Below are 21,225 nucleotides of genomic sequence, written 5' to 3'. Positions count from 1 at the left end.
GGATGGATGGATCAAACTTGGAACAAACTTCCAGCAGACGTGGTTGATAAATCCACAGTAACTGAATGTAAACATGCCTGGGATAAACATAGATCCATCCTAAGATAAAATACAGAAAATAGTCTAAGGGCAGACTAGATGGATTATGAGGTCTTTTTCTGCCGTCAGTCTTCTATGTTTCTATGTTTCTATGTTTCTATGTTCCTATGTTCCTATGTTCCTATGTTTCTATGTTTCTATGTTTCTATGGATGGATGGATTGGATGGATGGATGGATGGATGGATGGATGGATGGATGGATGGACGGACGGATTGGATTGGATTGGATGGATGGATGGACGGACAGATGGACAGACAGACAGATAGATATGGGTGGATAACAAAAGAGAGCAGAGAGTGTGTGTTCCATGGAGTTCAGAAGGCCCTAATCTTTTCCACCTATCACTTATCTACAGCTGCAAGCAAGTGGGGTCCATGGAGTGAATGGAACATGTGCTCCAAGACTTGTGACACCGGCTGGCAGAAACGTTTCCGGATGTGCCAGGGGATGGGAGCACAAGACTACCCCTGTGAGGGAAGCGGGGAAGAAGTGAAGACCTGCAACGAGAAAAAATGCCCAGGTATTTGGCATCACAGCATTTGGCATATGGCAGCCCTCCTTGAATAAAAATGGGTGGTTTTCTACTGGTCTTCATTTCCACTGGTGGAACTGTGTTCCACCCCGTCCTGCCTGCTGTCCATCCTTGCATCTGCCCCACCCAATTTTATTCTGTATGCTCACCTGATCATTGCTTATTCTTATTCTGTGTATGCGCAAAATATTTTTAAAGTACTGAGCATGCACAAGAAAACTGGACCCCACCCCTAATTCAGGGCCCCCAACTCCCTGTCTCTGGACTGGAACCGGTCCCCAGCATGCCAGAAACTGGACTGCACAAACAAGTGAAGCCCCATCCGCAGGAGGAAGGCAGTACATGAAACCATGCTCCCTCCAGTCTGTGGAAAACTTCTCTCAACAGAACCAGTCCCCAGTGCCCAAAATACAGGGTGCGTTCCAAAAATAAAGCAATTATTTTTTGAAGTAATTTATTGAATAGATTTGCACAAACACTTAAAATTCTTCAAAGTACTGTCCTTGGGCCTCTACACATTTTTTCCATCGACTCTGTCATGACCGGTACACGCCCTGGAAGGTGTCTTCAGGGACCTCTTGCAAGGTCTTCGCCACGGTTGATTGGATCTCTTCTATGGATGAAAAACAGGTTCCTTTCAGGGCTGGGAACAAAAAGAAGTCTGCTGGGGCAACATGAGGACTATAGGGAGTGTGGGGGCAGCGTTGGCACCTGGTGTTTGGCCAGGAACTCGCGGACTCATAGCGCGTTGTGGCAAGGTGTGTTGTCATAATGGAGCTGCCAGGTAGCGGAGATGTCTTTTCTCGTCCTGATGACCCTTTTTCGGAGTCTTTCCAGCACATCCACGTAGTAGGCAGCGTTAACCATCTGTCCTTGAGGAACAAACTCCTTAGGGACCCCTCCTTTACTGTAGAAAAAGACAATGAGCATTGTTTTCACTTTTGATTCGCTCATTCTTGCCTTTTGGGGCTTGGGGGACTGGTCAGTGTGCCACTCAGAGCTTTGGCGTTTTGTTTCTGTGTCGTATTCAAAAACCCAGGTTTCATCACCAGTGATGACGTTGTCCAAATAATCAGGTTCAATTTCTATACTTCACTTGAAATTTCCAATCCATTTTTTTCGTGACACATTCGGCACGCAGAGGTTTACAATAACTGACATCCTGCCACTTCCACAGCTTGGAGAGCATTGAGACCGGTTTCATGGCAAAGCTTAGCATCCCCCCCACCTACTCCAAGTGCTTCGGTCCCACTCCGACCAATAGGAGCAGTGCGGGAAATTCAATTGCATTACTTTTGGAACACACCCTGTATTGGGGGCCGCTGTTCTAAATCTCTTGCCGTTGGAATAAATTTAAAAGCATATTTTAAATTTGATGTAAGAATTGATAGAGGGAAAAATGAAATAAATTCACCTGCACATTCTTAATTTGGTGATAGAATAGAATAGAATAGAATAGAATTTTTATTGGCCAAGTGTGATTGGACACACAAGGAATTTGTCTTGGTGCATATGCTCTCAGCGTGCATAAAATAAAATATACATTTGTCAAGAATCATGTGGTACAACACTTAATGATTGTCATAGGGGTCAAATAAGCAATGAAGAAGCAATATTAATAAAAATCTTAGGATATAAGCAACAAGTTACAGTCATACAGTCAACATGGGAGGAAATGGGTGAAAGGAATGATGAGAAAAACTAGTAGAATAGAAGTGCAGATTTAGTAGAAAGTCTGACAGTGTTGAGGGAATTATTTGTTTAGTAGAGTGATGGCGTTTGGAAAAAAACTGTTCTTGTGTCTAGTTGTCTTGGTGTGCAGTGCTCTGTAGCGACGTTTTGAGGGTAGGAGTTGAAACAGTTTGTGTCCAGGATGTGAAGGGTCAGTAAATATTTTCCCCGCCCTCTTTTTGACCATTACAATGCCCTTCTTTTTCCCACCATCTTATCTTTGGCGTCTAACTTTGCTAGGTGAGGGTATTTATTCCGCTGCTCCCACCTGTTCCATCTTCTCTCCTTCCAGCCTTCCATGAGATGTGCCGGGATGAGTCCATTGCCCTGATGACTTGGAAGAAAGCTGCAGCTGGTGAAACAGTCTACAATAAATGCTCATCTAATGCTACCGGTAGGTGCAGCCTCTACCTGGGTCGAGATTGATAATATAGGTTCTCAAAATTGGAGCCAAAAACACAGAGGACAATTGGAAAGGAAGAGTAGATAATAATAATAATAATAATAATAATAATAATAATAATAATAATAATAATAATAGTCGTCTTCGGAGAGGGGCGGCATACAAATCTAATAAATTGAATTAAAATTTAATAATAATAATAATAATAATAATAATAATAATAATAATAATAATAATAATAATAATAGAGAAATTAGTGAAATATGAAGATCTAAAAATCGAGCTGCAACGTCTCTGGCATAAGCCAGTGAAAGTAGTCCCAGTGGTACTTGGCACGCTGGGCGCAGTGCCAAAGGATCTCAGCGGACATTTGAAAACCATCAGAATTGACAAAATCTCCATCTGTCAATTGCAAAAGGCCGCTTTACTGGGATCGGCAAACATAATTTGCCGCTACATCACACAGTCCTAGGAGCTTGGGAAGCGCCCGACTGGGGATGAAATACGAAATCCAGCATAGTGATCTCGTTTGCTGTGTTGTATTGACATGATAATAATGATAATGATAATGATAATAATAATAATAATAATAATAATATTCTAATCTAATTATTTGATTGCTTATTTGTACCCTATGCTTTGTACCTTATGATTCTTGATTCTTATTAAATGCCCACCAAATATCTGTAAGGGTCAAAATGTCTTTAGAGGTTCAGAAGAGGTCAAGATGGTGGGTTCCATATACAGTTGTGGCACGAATCCCAGTATGGATAAGGTCCCACAGAGTTGGCCTTCTCTGGGTCCTGTCGACTGAACAATGTCGTCTGGTGGGCCCCAGGGGAAGAGCCTTCTCTGTGATGGCCCCGGCCCTCTGGAATCAACTCCCCCCGGAGATTAGAACTGCTCCCACCCTCCTTGTCTTCCGTAAACTACTTAAGACCCACCTATACCACCAGACATGGGGGATTTGAGACATCTTTCCCCCAGGCTTATTATAATTTATGTTTGGTATGTATGTGCTCTTTGGTTTTTAATTATGATAGGGTTTTTAGTTTTTTTAATATTAGATTTGTGCCATTATAATATTGTTTTTTTATCGTTGTGAGCCGCCCCGAGTCTTCGGAGAGGGGCGGCATACAAATCTAATAAATTATTATTATTATTCTCTTGACACTTCTGAACTCCCACCTCCCTAATGGGAGTCAGAATTTCTTAATTCCTTGACCATGTGGATTACAGGGCCAGTGACCACCCATTAGGCTCACCGCCAACCCATCATTCTCCAACCTAACCATTGAGCAATAAGTAACTGAATTTGATGGGGGTGGATGTCCCGGCCTTTTGAGTGATGGGCAATAACCAGTGACTTGCTTCTTTTCCTAGGATCTGCCAGCCGACAGTGCCTGCTCAACTCTCACGGTGTGGCTTATTGGAGTCTGCCCAGCTTCGCACGCTGTATTTCCCACGAGTACAGATATTTACATCTTTCAGTAGGTGCAAATTTTGGCAAGGCAACTCTGGCCCCTGGAAATCCCCTCTTCTCTACCACTTGGCCCACCTCCTGCCTGGTTTAGATAAGAGCTTGACATCTGCTGCACGAATCCCAGCGACCGATTAGGTCCCACAGAGTGGGCCTTCTCCGGGTCCCGTCAACTAAACAATGTCAGTTGGCGGGCCCCAGGCGAAGAGCCTTCTCTGTGGCGGCCCCGACTCTCTGGAACCAGCTCCCCCCAGAGATTAGAACTGCCTCTACCCTCCTTGCCTTTCGTAAACTCCTCAAAACCCACCTTTGTCGTCAGGCATGGGGGAACTGAGATATCTCCCCCGGGCCTATACAATTTATGTATGGTATGTTTGTAGGTATGTCTGCTTAAAAATGGGGTTTTCTTAACTACTTTAAATTTTAAATTGTAAATTATTAGATTTGTTATGAATTGTTTTATTATGTTGTGAGCCGCCCCGAGTCTACGGAAAGGGGCGGCATACAAATCTAATAAATGAATGAATGAATGAATGAATGAATGAATGAATGAATGAATAAATAAATAAATAAATAAAATAAATGGTAAAAGAGGAAAGAACAGAACTGTGGACAAAATGCATAAAATATGTAATATCCAGCTGTTCTTCTCTTTGCAATCGTGTCAACATTTAATGGAAACTGAGTCAAGATAGGAACTCGCAACTTGGAATGAGGGAGGAACCTGGAATGAGTCTTCGGAGAGGGGCGGCATACAAGTCTAATAAATTATTATTATTATTATTATTAATGAACTTGCAACCTGGAATGAGGGAGGAATTTTTCCCTTCTGAGATGCAGGGTTTGGGGGCTACCTAGTGTTCTGTCGGGCTCTCTGGTAGTCTTCTCCCAAAAATTCACAGGTACAAATTTCAGACACACACACACGTTTGAAAATTCAAAACAATGTTCTTTATAATGAAAAGTCACTTAAACCAAGCCCTCTTTTGGTATAGCAAAGAGCCCTCGTCTCCAAACAAACTGGTCATTTGTACACGTCCCTTATCAGTTCTGTGATACTTAGCTTGCAGCTGTGAGGCAATTCACAGTCCTTCTTCTTTCACAAAGTGAAACACACTTTGCTCTGGTTTAGGTTCAAAGCGGGGGAAAATCAGCACACAAAAGGTCAAAGTCAGTAAAGCAGTCACGAAACACCACGATCAGATAATCCTCCACAATGGCCAAACCCACAGGCTGCTATTTATAGCAGCCTCACTAATCACCACAGCCCCACCCAACCACAGGTGGCCTCATTTTCTTTGATAATAATCTCTCAGTTGTTGCTGCCTATGCATCACTCTCCGCATGCGTGGCTGTATCATTAACTCTTGTTCGGAATCCAAGGAGGAGCTAGAGAATTGATCTCCTTCTGAGCTGTCTGCCACACTCTCCTCCTCCCTGTCACTCATGTCTTCTTGGTCAGAGGAGCCTTCATCAGCAGATTCCACCGGGGGCAAAACAGGCCTGCAGCATGTGGATGTCTCCCCCACATCCACAGTCCTTGGGGCAGGAGCTGGGCCAGAGCTAACCACAACACCTAGAAAGGAGGGTTAAAACAGCCACACTCCTACTTTGGAGAGGGTTTCCCCCCCCCCCATATTAAAAGAGAACTGAAAGTAAGCATGTAGCTGCATATATCAAAAATAAATTAAGCCAGGAAGACAGCAGTCTTTCTGGAAAGTGTACTGCAGTGTGCTCCAGCTACCAAAAAAGCCAGCACAGTTTTAGGCTGTTAATATCATTTTATAATACTTTGGTAAAGTCACACTTGGATACTACATCCAGGTTTTGTCATACAATTTATTTATTTATTTATTTATTTATCTATCTATCTATCTATCTATCTATCTATCTATCTATCTATCTATCTATCTATCTATCTATTTATTGGATTTGTATGCCGCCCCTCTCCGTCGACTCGGGGCGGCTAACAACAGTGACAAAAAACAGAATGTAAAAATCCAATACTACAACAGCTAAAAACCCTTGTTATAAAACCAATCATATATACAAACATACCATACATAAATTGTAAAAGCCTAGGGGGAAAGATTATCTTAATTCCCCCATGCCTGACGGCAGAGGTGGGTTTTGAGGAGCTTAAGAAAGGCAAGGAGGGTGGGGGCTATTCTAATCTCTGGGGGGAGTTGGTTCCAGAGGGTCGGGGCCGCCACAGATAAGGCTCTTCCCCTGGGCCCCGCCAAGCGACATTGTTTAGTTGACGGGACCCAGAGAAGGCCAACTCTGTGGGACCTAACTGGTCGCTGGGATTCGTGAGACTCTTGAAAGAGTGCAGAGAAGAGCAACAAAGATGATTAGGGGATTGGAGACTAAAACATATGAAGAACGGTTGCAGGAATTGGGTATGTCTAGTTTAATGGAAAGTAGGACTAGGGGAGACGTGATAGCATTGTTCCAATATCTCAAAGATTGCCACAAAGAAGAATCTATTCTCCAAAGCACCTGGTCGCCTAAGAAGCAATGGGTGGAAACTAATCAATAGTGAAGCAACTTAGAACTAAGGAAAAATTTCCAAAGAGTTAGAACAATTAATCGGTGGAACTGTTTGCCTCCAGAAGTTGTGAATGCTCCAATGCTGGAAGATTTATTTATTATTAATTTATTTATTCAATTTTTATGCCGCCCTTCTCCTTAGACTCAGGGCGGCTTACAACATGTTAGCAATAGCACATTTTAACAGAGCCAGCCTATGGCCGCCACAATCCGGGTCCAGATGTTGGGTTTGTCTGAAATGTTTAAGGGATTCCTACCTAAGCAGAGGTTGCACTAGAAAACCTCCAAGTTCCCTTCCAACTCTGTTACTCTATTCTAAAAGTAAACCTCCAACTCAAAGGCAAGAACCTCCCTTAGCCACACAAGTGACCTATTTGGCTTATGACCATAATTGAACCCACAATTCCGGTCATAAATTGTGATGATCATAAAATGGCTCACCAAATTATTATCCTTGATTTTATGGGCTTTTCTGGGATTGGCTGTAATGCAAATATCGTGGATGTTCAGCAAATGTCATGATCACTAAATGTACACCATGGTTATTCAATAAATCCATTGTCCACTATGGGCGTTTTTTTTGCCAAAACCCAGAAGAACACACTAGTTTCTGGCAAAAACCACCTAGGCTGCAGTCTGATGACTGACTGAGGGAGACAGATCCTGGGCAATTTTAACTTTGAACAGTCACTAAGTGTTGGTCCATAAGTTGAGGACCATTTGCAGCCTTCAGGAAGCAAGAGGAAACCATCAAATCCTAGAGATGTAAAACTACACAGAGCTGAGGGACGGAGAAATCTTCCCACTGCTATCACTTTACAGCTATTTCCATTCATATTTAATCTCCAAATCTCTGTCTGTGCTTTATTTCAGTGTTCCTATTCCCATGCTTGTAGCTGTATGTTTCGTTATCTTAACTATATCTTTGCTCTTTAAATGTTTTCTTTTTCCCCGTAGATCCTCAGCTGTTGTAGCCACTCTCAGTCCATTTGCACATGAAACCCCTATTCCCCTCCTTTATAGAATAGCCATCGTCATAGAATAGCCTTTTTCTCTTCCTTCCCCATCAGTCATAGTACTCTCTTTTTGGAACGGCGTCCGGTCCAAGGAACCAGGATGGACGCTTCCGTTACCTCTAAGGACTTTGCCAAGTCAAACCCCTCTTCTCTGTGACAGCCCCTCAAATGTTGGAAAATACTTTTTTTTTTCCCCTTGCTGCCTGAAGACTATTGAAGACTGCTAAGATGATTGATGTTGGGTTGGAGGTTTCTCTATTTATTTATTTTATTTATTTATTTATTTTGTCCAATACACAATGAGGGTTTTAGTGGTTATATATCTATATACGCATAGTAAAATACATGATGAAGGTTATAGAGGAGATACTCATAGCAAAATATATCTAAGAAATAATAGAAAAGAAGATATAGGAATAGAACATATCAATGAAAGAATAGAAGAAGAGATATAGGAATAGAAGAAAGGTATAGGAGATATCGGAGAGCAATAGGACAGGGGATGGAAGGCACTCTAGTGCACTTGTACTCGCCCCTTACTGACCTCTTAGGAATCTGGATAGGTCAACTGTAGATAATCTAAGGGTAAAGTGTTGGGGGTTTGGGGATGATACTACAGAGTCAGGTAATGAGTTCCACGCTTCGACAACACGATTGCTAAAGTCATATTTTTTACAGTCAAGTTTGGAGCGGTTAATATTAAGTTTAAATCTGTTGTGTGCTCTTGTGTTGTTGTGGTTGAAGCTGAAGTAGTCGCCGACAGGCAGGACGTTGCAGCATATGATCTTGTGGGCAATACTTAGATCTTGTTTAAGGCGTCTTAGTTCTAAGCTTTCTAGGCCACTATGACATTGTCTGGTCGACGGGACCTGGAGAAGGCCAACTCTGTGGGATTTGTGTGGCAGAAGTGTGGCGTGTGTGCATGCACAGAAGCCAAAAACACACTGGGATGCACACACTTGCATGCAAGATAACCAAAAGCCGCACATTCAGTGCATCAGTAGCAGCGGTGATAGGAATCTGCCCCTGACTCAAACCCAGGTGTGGGGAGGGCTGCTCTCCCTTCCAGTATCTCCCACTATATTTTACTCGCTCTCCTTCATGCTATGATAGAAAATAAGAACACCTACTAACACTCTGGCAATAAAGATGAAGGAAAGGGGGTTAGGAACTATTTCATCAAATTAATATTGGCTGAGCAGACCAATCCTTGGGGTGTTGATTTCTCAGTAAATTCTCGCAAGGGGGAAATTGAGGATTGTGTTAATCTGGCTGACCATGGAAGCTGTGCGCCTTTGCTGAGTTGTCGAAAGTTACCTGGACAATCTTACTCATTCAGGTCTTAAGAAGTAGGGAGAAAAATAAAGATCTTGCCTTAGGGAGAAAATTGAAAGAGACCCAGAAACTTTGTATTTTTCAGTTTCTGCTGAGTTGTCTCCTAGGGTTTTCTCTCCATAATTTGTGGCTGGGATTTAAGAAGGGTTGCTTAAGCTCTTTCTTAGAAGCCCACAAGATCATATGCTGCCACGTCCTACCGGTCAATGACTACTTCAGCTTCAACCGCAACAACACAAGAGCACGCAACAGATTCAAACTTAATATTAACCGCTCCAAACTTGACTTTAACAATCGAGTTGTCGAAGCGTGGAGCTCATTACCGGACTCAATAGTGTCAACCCCTAACCCCCAACATTTCTCCCCTAGACTCTCCATGATTGACCTCTCCAGGTTCCTAAGAGGTCAGTAAGGGCACTAGTGTGCCTTTCATCCCCTGTCCAACTGTCTTTCCTTTATCTCATATATCATATATGTTTTCTTCCTTTCATATATATCTTCTCCTCTATTTTTGTATATATTACTTCATGTCTATTCTCTTCCATATGTATTGTGTATTGGACAAATGAATAAATAAATAAAAATAAATAAAGCTCTTGAAAGTTTTAACTCCTAACCTATGAAGGTATTCATAGAGAGTTGAAGTCTTGGTATAGAGAAGTGAGTTCAATTCAATTTCAATTTATTAGACTTGTATGCTGCCCCACTCCGAGGACCCGGAGCGGCTCACAACATGCAATGCAAACAATATGTATACAAATCTAAAAATTTAAAAAACAGTAACTGAAAACCCATTACACTATATAAAAACAGTCAGTCTTCTCAATCACATCCATACATAACATTTGACTGTCAGAGAAGAAGGGGGCATTGTCTAGCTGCCCCATGCCTGGTGACATAGATGGGTCTTAAGTGTCTTGTAGAAGGTGAGGAGGGTGGGGGCAGTCTGAATCTCCAGAGGGAGCTGATTCCAGAGGCCCGGAGCCGCCACAGAGAAGGCTCTTTCCGTAGGTCCCACCAGATGACATTGTTTGGTCAATGGGACCTGGAGAAGGCCAACTCTGTGGGACCTTATTGGGCACTGGGATTTGTGGTCCCGTAAGTAATCTGGTCTGATGCCATGTAGGGCTTTATAGGTCATCACCAACACTTTGAATTGTCTCTGGAAACTGATCAGCAGCCAACCTAGGCCGTGAAGTGTTGAGGAAACATGTGTATATCTGGGAAAACCCATAACGGTTTGCGCTGCCATGTTCGGCATGATTTGTAGTTTCCGAACACTCTTCAAAGGTAGCCCCATGTAGAGAGCATTGCAGTAGTCAAACCTCAAGGTGATGAGGGCATGAGTGACTGTGAGCAGGACTCCTTGTCCAAATAGGGCCTCAACTGGTGCACCAGGCGAACCTGGGCAAAGGCCCCCCCTCGCTACAGGTGAAAGATGTTGTTCTAACATCTTTGGATCGAGGAGAACACCCAAGTTGTGTACCCTCTCTTATGTGGTCAGTTATTCCCCCCAGGCTCTCTGTCCTAAATGGCGCAAGGATCCAACTCAACTCAACAACTTCCAGGACCTTTGCTTTCAGCTCTTGCTGAAATTCAACCCTCTTTTATGGGCTTCTGTGGAGGTCCCCTTCCTAAAGATGGGGAGATAGAGTATCTGTTGCTAATCAATTGATGCAAAATCAATCAGCTTCAGAAGGAGCAAAAGTCCCAACTACCATAGCAGAAATCTTTCAGATCTTCAACATTATAATTGTGGAACCAATAGAAGTCCTAGGAGAGGGGCGGCATACAAATCTAAGTAATAAATAAATAAATAAATAAATAAATGTGGTTGGTAAATCCACAGTAACTGAATTTAAACATGCCTGGGATAAACATAGATCCATCCTAAGAAAAAAATACAGGAAATAGTATAAGGGCAGACTAGATGGACCATGAGGTCTTTTTCGGCCATCAATCTTCCATGTTTCTAAAATAAGCCAGAGGAGGCGATCCCTCCAATAATTTGATCTCAAGCCAAGTAGGGTTTCAAAGGTGACAATCACCACCTTGAGTTGGAACCTGTAGCAAATCCGAAGCCCATGGAGCTCCCACAGGAGAGAGGAGACCTGTGAACCCCTTGGCTTGCACAAAACCATGTGGGCCATTGCTTTTTGAACCAACTGAAATGTTTATGAATGGTGAGAAATGGAAGGATTTGTATTCCTTAGCAGTTATCTGGTCAGCACCCTGGTCAGCAGCCATCCATTCCCCACCATTCAATCAGAACTGAATAAGCTTCTTGAATGAGCAGTGCAACGTTTTCAGGGGAGGGGGGGACCCCCAAGGAAGTCCAGTTGTCTTTTGAAAAGCCACTTTGAGACAACCAATTGAACTACGCAGACTAGATGGATCATGAGGTCTTTTTCTGCCGTCAGTCTTCTATGTTTCTATGATGCTTGCGATGGCATTTTGTTCATATGTTGCACCTGAAGAGAGAAAAATATCCTTGGTTTTAATCCATGATCTGACCTTGTTCCCTTTCTCTCCTTCTCCATCTCAAGCTTCGTGAGCACCTGGCAAAGGGCCAGCGCATGCTGGCAGGCGAGGGCATGTCCCAGGTGGTCCGTAGCCTGCTGGAGCTCGTTGCCCGCCGAAGCTACTACAGTGGAGACCTGCTCTTCTCAGTGGAGATCTTGCGCAATGTCACAGATACTTACAAAAGAGCCACCTATATTCCTTCCTCAGATGACGTGCAGGTATTATGTTGACATCCGAAGGAGAAGAAAACATTATTTGACTCTTTAAGTTCATGAAGTCATTGGAGCTGAAGGGACTGGTCGTATTGTATATATAGTGGTACCTCTACTTACAAACTTAATTCGTTCCGTGACCGGGTTCTTAAGTAGAAAAGTTTGTAAGAAGAAGCCATTTTTCCCACAGGAATCAATGTAAAAGCAAATAATGTGTGTGATTGGGGAAACCACAGGGAGGGTGGAGGCCCTGTTTCATCCCAGGAGATTCTTAGAGAGGCCCCATGGAGGCTTCTCCCCGCCTTTTCCGGCCCTGTTAACTCCCAGGAGATTCCTAGAGAGGCCACATGGAGGCTTCTCCCTGCCTTTTCCAGTTAGAGTTTCGGAGGCTCGGGTTTGTAAGTGGAAAATGGTTCTTGAGAAGAGTCAAAAAAAAATCTTGAACACCCGTTTCTTATCTAGAAAGGTTCGTAAGCAGAGGCCTTCTTAGGTAGAGGTACCACTGTACTAAGATCCCCTCCATCCTCACTGAAGCCTGGGACGGTGAAAAATGGGCAGACTGGAAGTTTAGCAAAATGGGCTTCCATTTTCCCTGTTGTGCTGTTTTTTGCACTCCAGAGCCTTCAGGAAAGTGTCCCTGACTCCCTCCGGAGTACAAAAAACAGCACAATGGGCAAACCAGAAGTCTGTTTTGTTGAATTTCCAGTTTGCTCATTGAGCTGTTTTTTGCACTCTGGGGCTTTAGGGAAGCTGCCCTGCAGCTTCCGGAAGGAGAAACACCCTTCCCCAAGGCCAAAAATCAGCTGGCCAGCATTTACACACACACTGGAGCTGACATAGGCCAATGCCTCTTGTGCCCTCCGATAGGGCTCCACGTGCCACCTATGGCATGAGTGCCATAGGTTCGCCATAATGGAACTACGCCAGTGATGGCTAACCTTTTTTCTCTCGGATGCTGAATGATAGTGCACATGCACTATTGTGCGTGCATGAGTGCTCACACCCATAATTCAATGCCTGGGGAGTGCAAAAACTGCTTATCCTGCCCCCCCGGAGGCCCTCTGGAGGCTGGAAATGGCCTGTTTCCCAACTTCTGGTGGGCCCAGTAGGCTTGTGTTTCACTGTCCCTAGATTCCAAAGGCTTCCCTGGAGCCGAGGGAGGGTAAAAATGTCCTCCCTCATTATTATTATTATTACTATTTATTAGATTTGTACGCCGCCCCTCTCCGAAGACTCGGAGCCCCCTGGAGGCTCTCTGGAAGCCAAAAACGACCTCCCAGAGCCACTGTGTGAGCCAAAAATCAGTTGGCCAGCACACACATGCACTTTGGAACTCAGCTAGAGCAACAGCTTGGGTGCCAGCAGATATGGCTCTGTGTGCCACCTGTGGCACCCTTGCCATAGGTTCGCCATCATTGAACTAGGCCATCATGGGAAGACATTATATTACATAGCTCTTTGTTTAGGCACCATCTGACAACAAGAACACTTCAAATGGGTTTTTAAAGTGCAACCATTCATTTTCTGTGTGGCTTACAATGGCTAATCAGCAGTTTGTTTTTCTTCTGCTAAACCTGGACATGTTAGGGCTGAACCTGTTTGCAAACGCAGTTTTTCTATGTCTGATCTATGCCTCACCAGGAGGCATTTTTGGAGAAATGCAAAAGAAACACGTTATGATGACTAGTGAGATATCTCAGGTGGATTCTGCCTCTTAATTTTTGAGCCTGCTCAGAATGCAACTTTACACAAAGTCGGGGAACAATAAAAATTGCTTAATGTTGACTTGTATACAAACAGAGCCATTTCAGCCTTCAAAATAAGTAGAACTCATTTTTTCCCCCTCCAAAGCTTGCAATATGGGCATCCATCTGAATTGGGGAAGGGCAGATATGTACAAAATTCTATATTTAATAACGGCAGGAATGACTTGCAAACCACAGGGGACCCTAGGAAATGCTTGTGAATGTTTCTTTAAAAAAGTAAGCATGAATATTCAAGCGCAGGATTTTCAGCCAAATATATAAAGAGAGATATAAAAATGGGGTTGAATGGAATTTGCTGCTGGGAAATTGTGAAAACTGCCTACGGGCAAATTGCCATAAATATTGCAACTGTTTCTCGCCTCCTGGTCTCTTTCCTTCACTTTCTCCTCTTTCCCTCCAGCGTTTCTTCCAGGTGGTGAGCTACATGGTAGATGCAGAAAACAGGGAGAAGTGGGAAGATGCACAACAGGTGTGTAGCTGGGCATGAACCTGTGCTTCTGGTGTCTTTCATGGAGTGGGAGTTAATTAAGGGAGGTCTCCATTGATTCCAATTCCTCCGTTCCCTGCACAGGTGTTGCCTGGTTCCGTCCTCCTGATGAAGGTGGTTGAAGATTTCATCCATCTGGTAGGAGGGGCCCTGAAAGCTTTCCAGAGTTCCCTTATTGTTACAGACAACTTGGGTAAGCAACTGGAAGGGATTGGACAGATGGATAGTTTCTTTGGGGCTTGGGATAAGGAATGGATAACGCTCTCTACATGGGGCTACCTTTGAAAAGTGTTCGGAAACTTCAGATCGTGCAGAATGCAGCTGCGAGAGCAATCATGGGATTCCCCAAATATGCCCATGTTACTCCAACACTCCACAGTCTGCATTGGTTGCTGATCAATTTCCGGTCACAATTCAAAGTGTTGGCTATGACCTATAAAGCCCTTCCTGGCACCGGACCAGATTATCTCAGCGACCGCCTTCTGCCGCACAAATCCCAGCGACCGGTTAGGTCCCACAGAGTTGGCTAAACAATGTCGTTTGGCGGGACCCAAGAGAAGAGCCTTCTCTGTGGCGGCCCCAACCCTCTGGAACCATCTCCCCCCAGATATCAGAGTTGCCCCCACCCTCCTTGCCTTTCGCAAGCTCCTTAAAAGCCACCTCTGTCGTCAGGCATGGGGGAATTTAAATTTCCCTTCCCCCCTAGGCTTATAGAATTTATACATGGTATGCTTGTATGTATGAGTGGTTCTTTAAATTGGGGTTTTTAAGATTATTTTTAATATTAGATTTGTTTACATTGTCTTTTTTATTGTTGTTAGCCGCCCGGAGTCTTCGGAGAGGGGCGGCATACAAATCTAATAAATAAATAAATACATTTATTTATTTATTAGATTTGGGCTCAGACTCTTGCAATCCATTGTGAACTTCATGGTAGAGCAGAAGGAGGTTTATTTGCCAGATGTATGCAGCTCCCATTATCCATCTTATGACTTCTGGAAATATCTCTATAGTTATCTTTATTTTAAAAAATTGGAGGATGTTCTGCCTTGTTTATTCCACCCCCAAAGGTTCACAGCTATTTTTCACTCAAACCCCTTCTTGAAGAAAGTGTTTCAAATGTCTTTCCTGCTTCTTTGGGATTGATTGATTGATTGATTGATTGGACTTGTATGCCGCCCCTCTCCGAAGACTCGGGGCGGCTAACAGCAATAATAAGACAGTATACAATAATAATCCAATACTAAAAACAGTTAAAAACCCATTATATAAAAACCTATCATACATACAGACATACCATGCATAAGATTGTAACAGCCTAGGGGGAAAGAGTATCTCAATTCCCCCATGCCTGGCGGCAGAGGTGGGTTTTAAGGAGCTTACGAAAGGCAAGGAGGGTGGGGGCAATTCTAATCTCTGGGGGGAATTGGTTCCAGAGGGCCGGGGCCGCCACAGAGAAGGCTCTTCCCCTGGGTCCCGCCAACCGACATTGTTTAGTTGATGGGACCCGGAGAAGGCCCACTCTGTGGGACCTAACTGGTCGCTGGGATTCGTGCGGCAGAAGGCGGTCCCTGAGATAGTCTGGCCCGGTGCCATGAAGGGCTTTATAGGTCATAACCAACACTTTGAATTGTGACCGGAAACTGATCGGCAACCAATGCAGACTGCGGAGTCTTGGTGTGACATGGGCGCATTTAGGGAAGCCCATGATTGCTCTCGCAGCTGCATTCTGCACGATCTGAACTTGTCCCTAAATGAATGGTTGCAAGTGGAGGACTACCTCTAGATGTTAGCAGATGGTGTTTTGTTAGATTTACAGCATGTCCTCTGCATTTTCAAAATTAAAATAACCTTTATAAACCTTTAGTGAACTGAGTTTGATGGCCACCAAGGAAAGTAATCTGCCCAATTCTGTCCCTGTTCTAGGAGGCCATGGGGTTAAGGATGAGGATGGAGCGTGCTTTTATTTCCTGATCTCTATCCCAGAGTGACACCCAGCCCTTCTTTCTCCTCTCTGTCCACTTCCCTCCCTTGGCAGTGATTAGCATCCAGAGAGAGCCTGTTTCTGCTGTGTCCAGTGACATCAATTTCCCCATGAAGGGGCGTCGGGGCATGAAGGATTGGGCCCGCCACTCCGAAGACAAGATCTTCATTCCCAAAGAAGTTCTCAATCTCTCCTCATCTGGTACGTAGCCTCCACAAGGGAGCGACTCATTGAGAGGGTAGGTGGAGGTGGGGGGAAAAGGAGACCCAGGAGTAGTGGTTAGAGTAGGGATGAGCAGCTTGAAGATGACATGTGCTCCCAGATACTATTAGAAACATAGAAACATAGAAGACTGACGGCAGAAAAAGACCTCATGGTCCATCGAGTCTGCCCTTATACTATTTCCTGTATTTTATCTTACAATGGATCTATGTTTAATCCAGGCATCTTTAAATTCAGTTCCTGTGGATTTACCAACCACGTCTGCTGGAAGTTTGTTCCAAGCATCTACGACTCTTTCAGTGAAATAATGTTTTCTCAGGTTGCTTTTGATCTTTCCCCCAACTAACTTCAGATTGTGCCCCCTTGTTCTTGGGTTCACTTTCCTATTAAAAACACTTCCCTCCTGCTACTCCGTTGGGAAATCCTGGGTCTTTCTGAAGAATGCTAGACTTTAAAAGAGGTTCTCATCAAACTCCCTATGCTAGTCTCTCTCTCAAGCATGTTAACTTTGAGATGATTGGACTTCAACTTCCTGAATTCTCCCACTCAGGAATTCTGGGAATTGAAGTCCACCCGTATCAAAGTTCCCGAGGTTGAGAAACACAGACCTTTTTGGCCCTGCTGACCTTCTTAGCTATGAGCCTTAGATTTCTCTTAAGAATAGGGAAAAAGGACAGTTTGCCCTTTGAAAACAGTTTTGACCTGATAAAGACTCATAGAAATGATCTGTTTATGTAAATGATCTATGAACCATGCTGGTGGTTAGAATGGAGTACTGCAGGCTACTTCTACTGACTGTTCAAGTTCGAATCTCACAAGCTCAAGATTGTCTCAGCCTTCCATCTTTCCAATAATGAGGACCCAGATCGTTGGGGGAAATGTTCTGACTCTGTAAACCACTTAGAGAGGGCTATAAATTGCATGAGTCAGTTGAGAAGGGCAGCGTCGACATCTAATTAAATAAATTAACATACATGAAGCTGCATATAAGTCTAAGTGCTGTTGCTATTAAAATCAGCACAGTAGAACAATGGAGTTCTGTTCAGTTTTTTTTAATCCGATCTTTATAGATAAATTGGAAAGAGTTCAGAACATTTCAGATTTATTTGCTTACACTTGGCTGCCAAAACACCAGTTTTTAAAGCCAGATTCTTTTGTCTCTGACATGATTGCTAATCTCTGCTTACAGACATTATTATATGGGCTGGACTGAAGTGTGGTTATTATTATAACTGACTCACAGAGTTGGATGTGATGTTTCTAATTTTGATTTGGCAGTTGCAGATTCTATCTTGGCTATTGTGAAAGTCCAGCCTCTTTCTCCAGATTTCAAATAGAGGTGGAAACGCGAGGCTTAGATATTTATAGCCCCATTTATATTTATTTATTTATTATTTAGATTTGTATGCCGCCCCTCTCCGCAGACATGTGTTACAAAGCTGAAATGAATGTGTATCTTCAACCTGCCATATGTTTGAAAAATTACACCCCAGTATTAAAAAAAATATTTTAAAATCCTTATTGAGGGAGTTGTAAGGATTTGATTCTCTCTTGAACTCAGTTCATGCAGCTTGCTTTGGTGTTTTATTTTTTTAAAATAGTTTATTTATTAAATTAATAAAAAGGGGAGGGGAGTATAAACAGGAAGAGAAAAAGGGTAGGGGGAAAGGATACAAAATCAAGTGATTTAGGAAAATGATAGTATTATTATACATAGTAATACATAAAATTTTGTATCAATAATATATTTCTCAAACTATGTAAGTAAAAGATATCCTTATTGTTACCATTTATATCTTATGTTATATTTGTAATTCATACATTTAATTTCCAATTTCTAATACATACATATTTTCAAATTCAGCAAAAAAAAAACCATGTGACACATACAGATAGAATTGTCGGCTATCAATAAAATTAACTGCCTTGGAAATGTCCCTGGGTTGGGCCGAGAGGCAAATAAGGAGCTGTGATGTTCCTTCAATACACCAGGGTGATTCGACACAAAAATATGTAACCCTTCCCTGGTGCTGAGCTGAAGGGATTGGATACTGTAGCCTAGAGGATAATTCTCTGCCTTACAAGGCAAAGGTTGCAGGTTCAAGTCCCAGTGGGTATGGCTAGCTGATGAGGCCAAAATAAGGCTGAAATAGATCTATCCTAGTCTCCCTTAATTTTCAAATTCAGCAAAAAAAAAAAAGTGACATATATATATATATATATGAGTCTTGTTTAACACCACAAAAAATGTCACATATATATATATGAGTCTTGTTTAACACAACAAAGTCCAGATTTCATGTTCCATAAATGGCCCTTGTTGCTGCAGCATTAATCCATGTGGCTCTTGTCCTCTTTCTCCTTATGTGTGAAGAAACAGATGACTCGGCTTATTTTGTCATCGGCGCCATCTTGTATCGCACCTTGGGATTAATTCTGCCCCCTCCTCGGTGAGTGTGTCTACCCAATTGCTTGTGAAAAGCAAAGCCGTCTTGTAATGTGTTTGCAGCAATAGATCCGAGGTGCATTTTTTATTCGGAATGCGTTCTCATTCCAGTGACATTGCCAATTTCACCAACAGAAGTCCTCTAGCGGTTATGTCCAAAGTTCTCACAGTGACGGTGAAGCCACCAACGAAGGCCGTGGAACCCTTGATCACAGTGGAATTGTCCCATATTATCAATGTAAGTGTGGGGGTCTTGTGGGACTTTTGTCTTTGAGTTGGGTAGAGCAGTGTTTCCCAACCTTGGCAACTTGAAGATATCTGGACTTCAACTCCCAGAATTCCTTGGCTGGGGGATTCTGGGAGTTGAAGTCCAGATATCTTCAAGTTGCCAAGGTTGGGAAAGACTGGGGTAGAGGAGTCCAGCCCAGGATAATTAAAAGGCAGACTCTTGACTTAGACATCCCATTATCACTATGCTACAAAATAATGCTCTATGGCTGGAGGTTGAGTATTCAGGCCAGGGCCAAACATGGCATGAGTGAATAATAATAATAATAATAATAATAATAATAATAATAATAATAATAATGGTAGTAGTAGTGATGATGATGATAATAATAATAATAATAATAATAATAATAATAATAATAATAATAATAAAAATAACAATAACAACAACAACAACAACACGAATCCCAGCGACCAATTAGGTCCCACAGAGTGGGCCTTCTCCGGGTCCCGTCAACTAAGCAATGTCGGTTGGCGGGCCCCAGGGGAAGAGCCTTCTCTGTGGCGGCACCGGCCCTCTGGAACCAACTCCCCCCGGAGATTAGAACTGCCCCTACTCTTCCTGCCTTCCGCAAACTTCTTAAAACCCACCTTTGCCGTCAGGCATGGGGGAATTGAAACATCCCCCCCCCCGGGCACGTTGAATTTATATATGGTATGCTTGTGTGTGAGTCTGTTAGTTTGTGGGGTTTTTTAAATTTTTAAAATTTTAAATTGTTGATTACTTATGATTTGTCTTTTACATGTTGTGAGCCGCCCCGAGTCTTCGGAGAGGGGCGGCATACAAATCCAAGTAATAAATAAATAAATAAATGATAATAATAATAATAATTTACCAGTGGCAAAGAACTGGTGGGATCATAAGCCCAAAAAAGTGGTCGAAAATGAGCAAGCAAAACTACTGTGGGACTTCCGACTTCCGACTGACCCAATTCTGAAGCATAACACACCAGACATCCTGATTGTGGAGAAAAAGAAAGTATGGATCATCGATATCGCAATCCCAGGAGACAGCAGAATTGAGGAGAAGCCGCTAGAGAAATTAGTGAAATACAAAGATCTAAAAATTGAGCTGCAACGACTCTGGCATAAGCCCGTGAAAGTGGTCCCAGTGGTCCTTGGCACGCTGGGCGCAGTGCCAAAGGGTCTCAGCAGACATTTGAAAACCATCGGAATTGACAAAATCTCCATCTGTCAATTGCAAAAGGCCGCTTTACTGGGATCGACACACATAATTCGCCGCTACATCACACAGTCCTAGGTGCTTGGGAAGCGCCCGACTGGTGATAAAATACGAAATCCAGCATAGTGATCTTGTTTGCTGTGTTGTACTGACATAATAATAATAATAATAATAATAATAATAATAATAATAATAACGACAATGACAGTAACAGTAACAGTAACAATAATAATTTATTAGATTTGTATGCCGGCCCTCTCCGAAGACTTGGGGCGGCTCACAACATAGCAATAGTACAATACATTACAAATCTAATATTAAAATTTAAAAAGTCAATTAAAAACATTAACATAACATAATCAATATCATAAAACCATAACTATGCACTTGTACACACTCAACCCAATTAATCAGAAAGAGCTCTGGATGAAGAAAAAGAGAAATATTATCATTTTGCTCTCTGAGAACATAGTCAGGAGAAATGTCTAAACAGGTAGTTCTGGACATATGACCATAATGAAGCCAGACCATTAGGGTCATAAATTGTAACAATCATAAAGCAAGTCACCTGATTTTATGACATTTTTTTGCAGTGGCGATTAAACAAATGTCACGATCATTAAACAAATGCCACAGTCATTAACCAAACCAATGGTTCGCCCTGGAGACAATTTTGCTAAAAACAGGAATTAGATTTCGATAAAACTATTCGTCAAATAGATAGCAATGGGACATTGCCAACGGCCATAAATGTGGCCATGTTACCGAGCAAAGTTGGGTCACGTGACTGTGGAGGGGGACCAACCATCAGAACAATGAATTGGGTTGTAAGATCCTGTTTTCAGGATGGTTATAACTCAAGGTCTACGTGTGTTTGGACATTGAAATGAGATTTTGATTCCCCTAATCAGCAGCATTAGAAGGTAATAGCCCACAAACATCTTTAGAATGAAAAGGTATTGAG

At 42.8% G+C, this 21,225-nt stretch overlaps 1 protein-coding gene across 1 annotated transcript in view; it reads left to right on the top strand.

Moving 5' to 3' along the window:
• ADGRB2 (adhesion G protein-coupled receptor B2) overlaps positions 1 to 21,225 on the top strand; it is a 251,233-nt gene that overhangs the window by 137,982 nt on the left and 92,026 nt on the right. The window contains exons 7-15 of the mRNA XM_070764684.1: positions 456 to 620; positions 2,656 to 2,757; positions 4,150 to 4,256; positions 11,697 to 11,891; positions 14,052 to 14,120; positions 14,223 to 14,331; positions 16,177 to 16,323; positions 18,719 to 18,794; positions 18,926 to 19,028. Of these exons, the coding sequence (XP_070620785.1) occupies positions 456 to 620; positions 2,656 to 2,757; positions 4,150 to 4,256; positions 11,697 to 11,891; positions 14,052 to 14,120; positions 14,223 to 14,331; positions 16,177 to 16,323; positions 18,719 to 18,794; positions 18,926 to 19,028 (1,073 nt within the window). The remainder of the gene's footprint in view (positions 1 to 455; positions 621 to 2,655; positions 2,758 to 4,149; positions 4,257 to 11,696; positions 11,892 to 14,051; positions 14,121 to 14,222; positions 14,332 to 16,176; positions 16,324 to 18,718; positions 18,795 to 18,925; positions 19,029 to 21,225) is intronic.

The sequence above is a fragment of the Erythrolamprus reginae genome, chromosome 11, assembly GCF_031021105.1.
Source record: "Erythrolamprus reginae isolate rEryReg1 chromosome 11, rEryReg1.hap1, whole genome shotgun sequence".
Taxonomy (NCBI): domain Eukaryota; kingdom Metazoa; phylum Chordata; class Lepidosauria; order Squamata; family Dipsadidae; genus Erythrolamprus; species Erythrolamprus reginae.
Note: the sequence above shows the minus strand (reverse complement) of the source record. Positions and strands in the feature narration are given on the sequence as shown.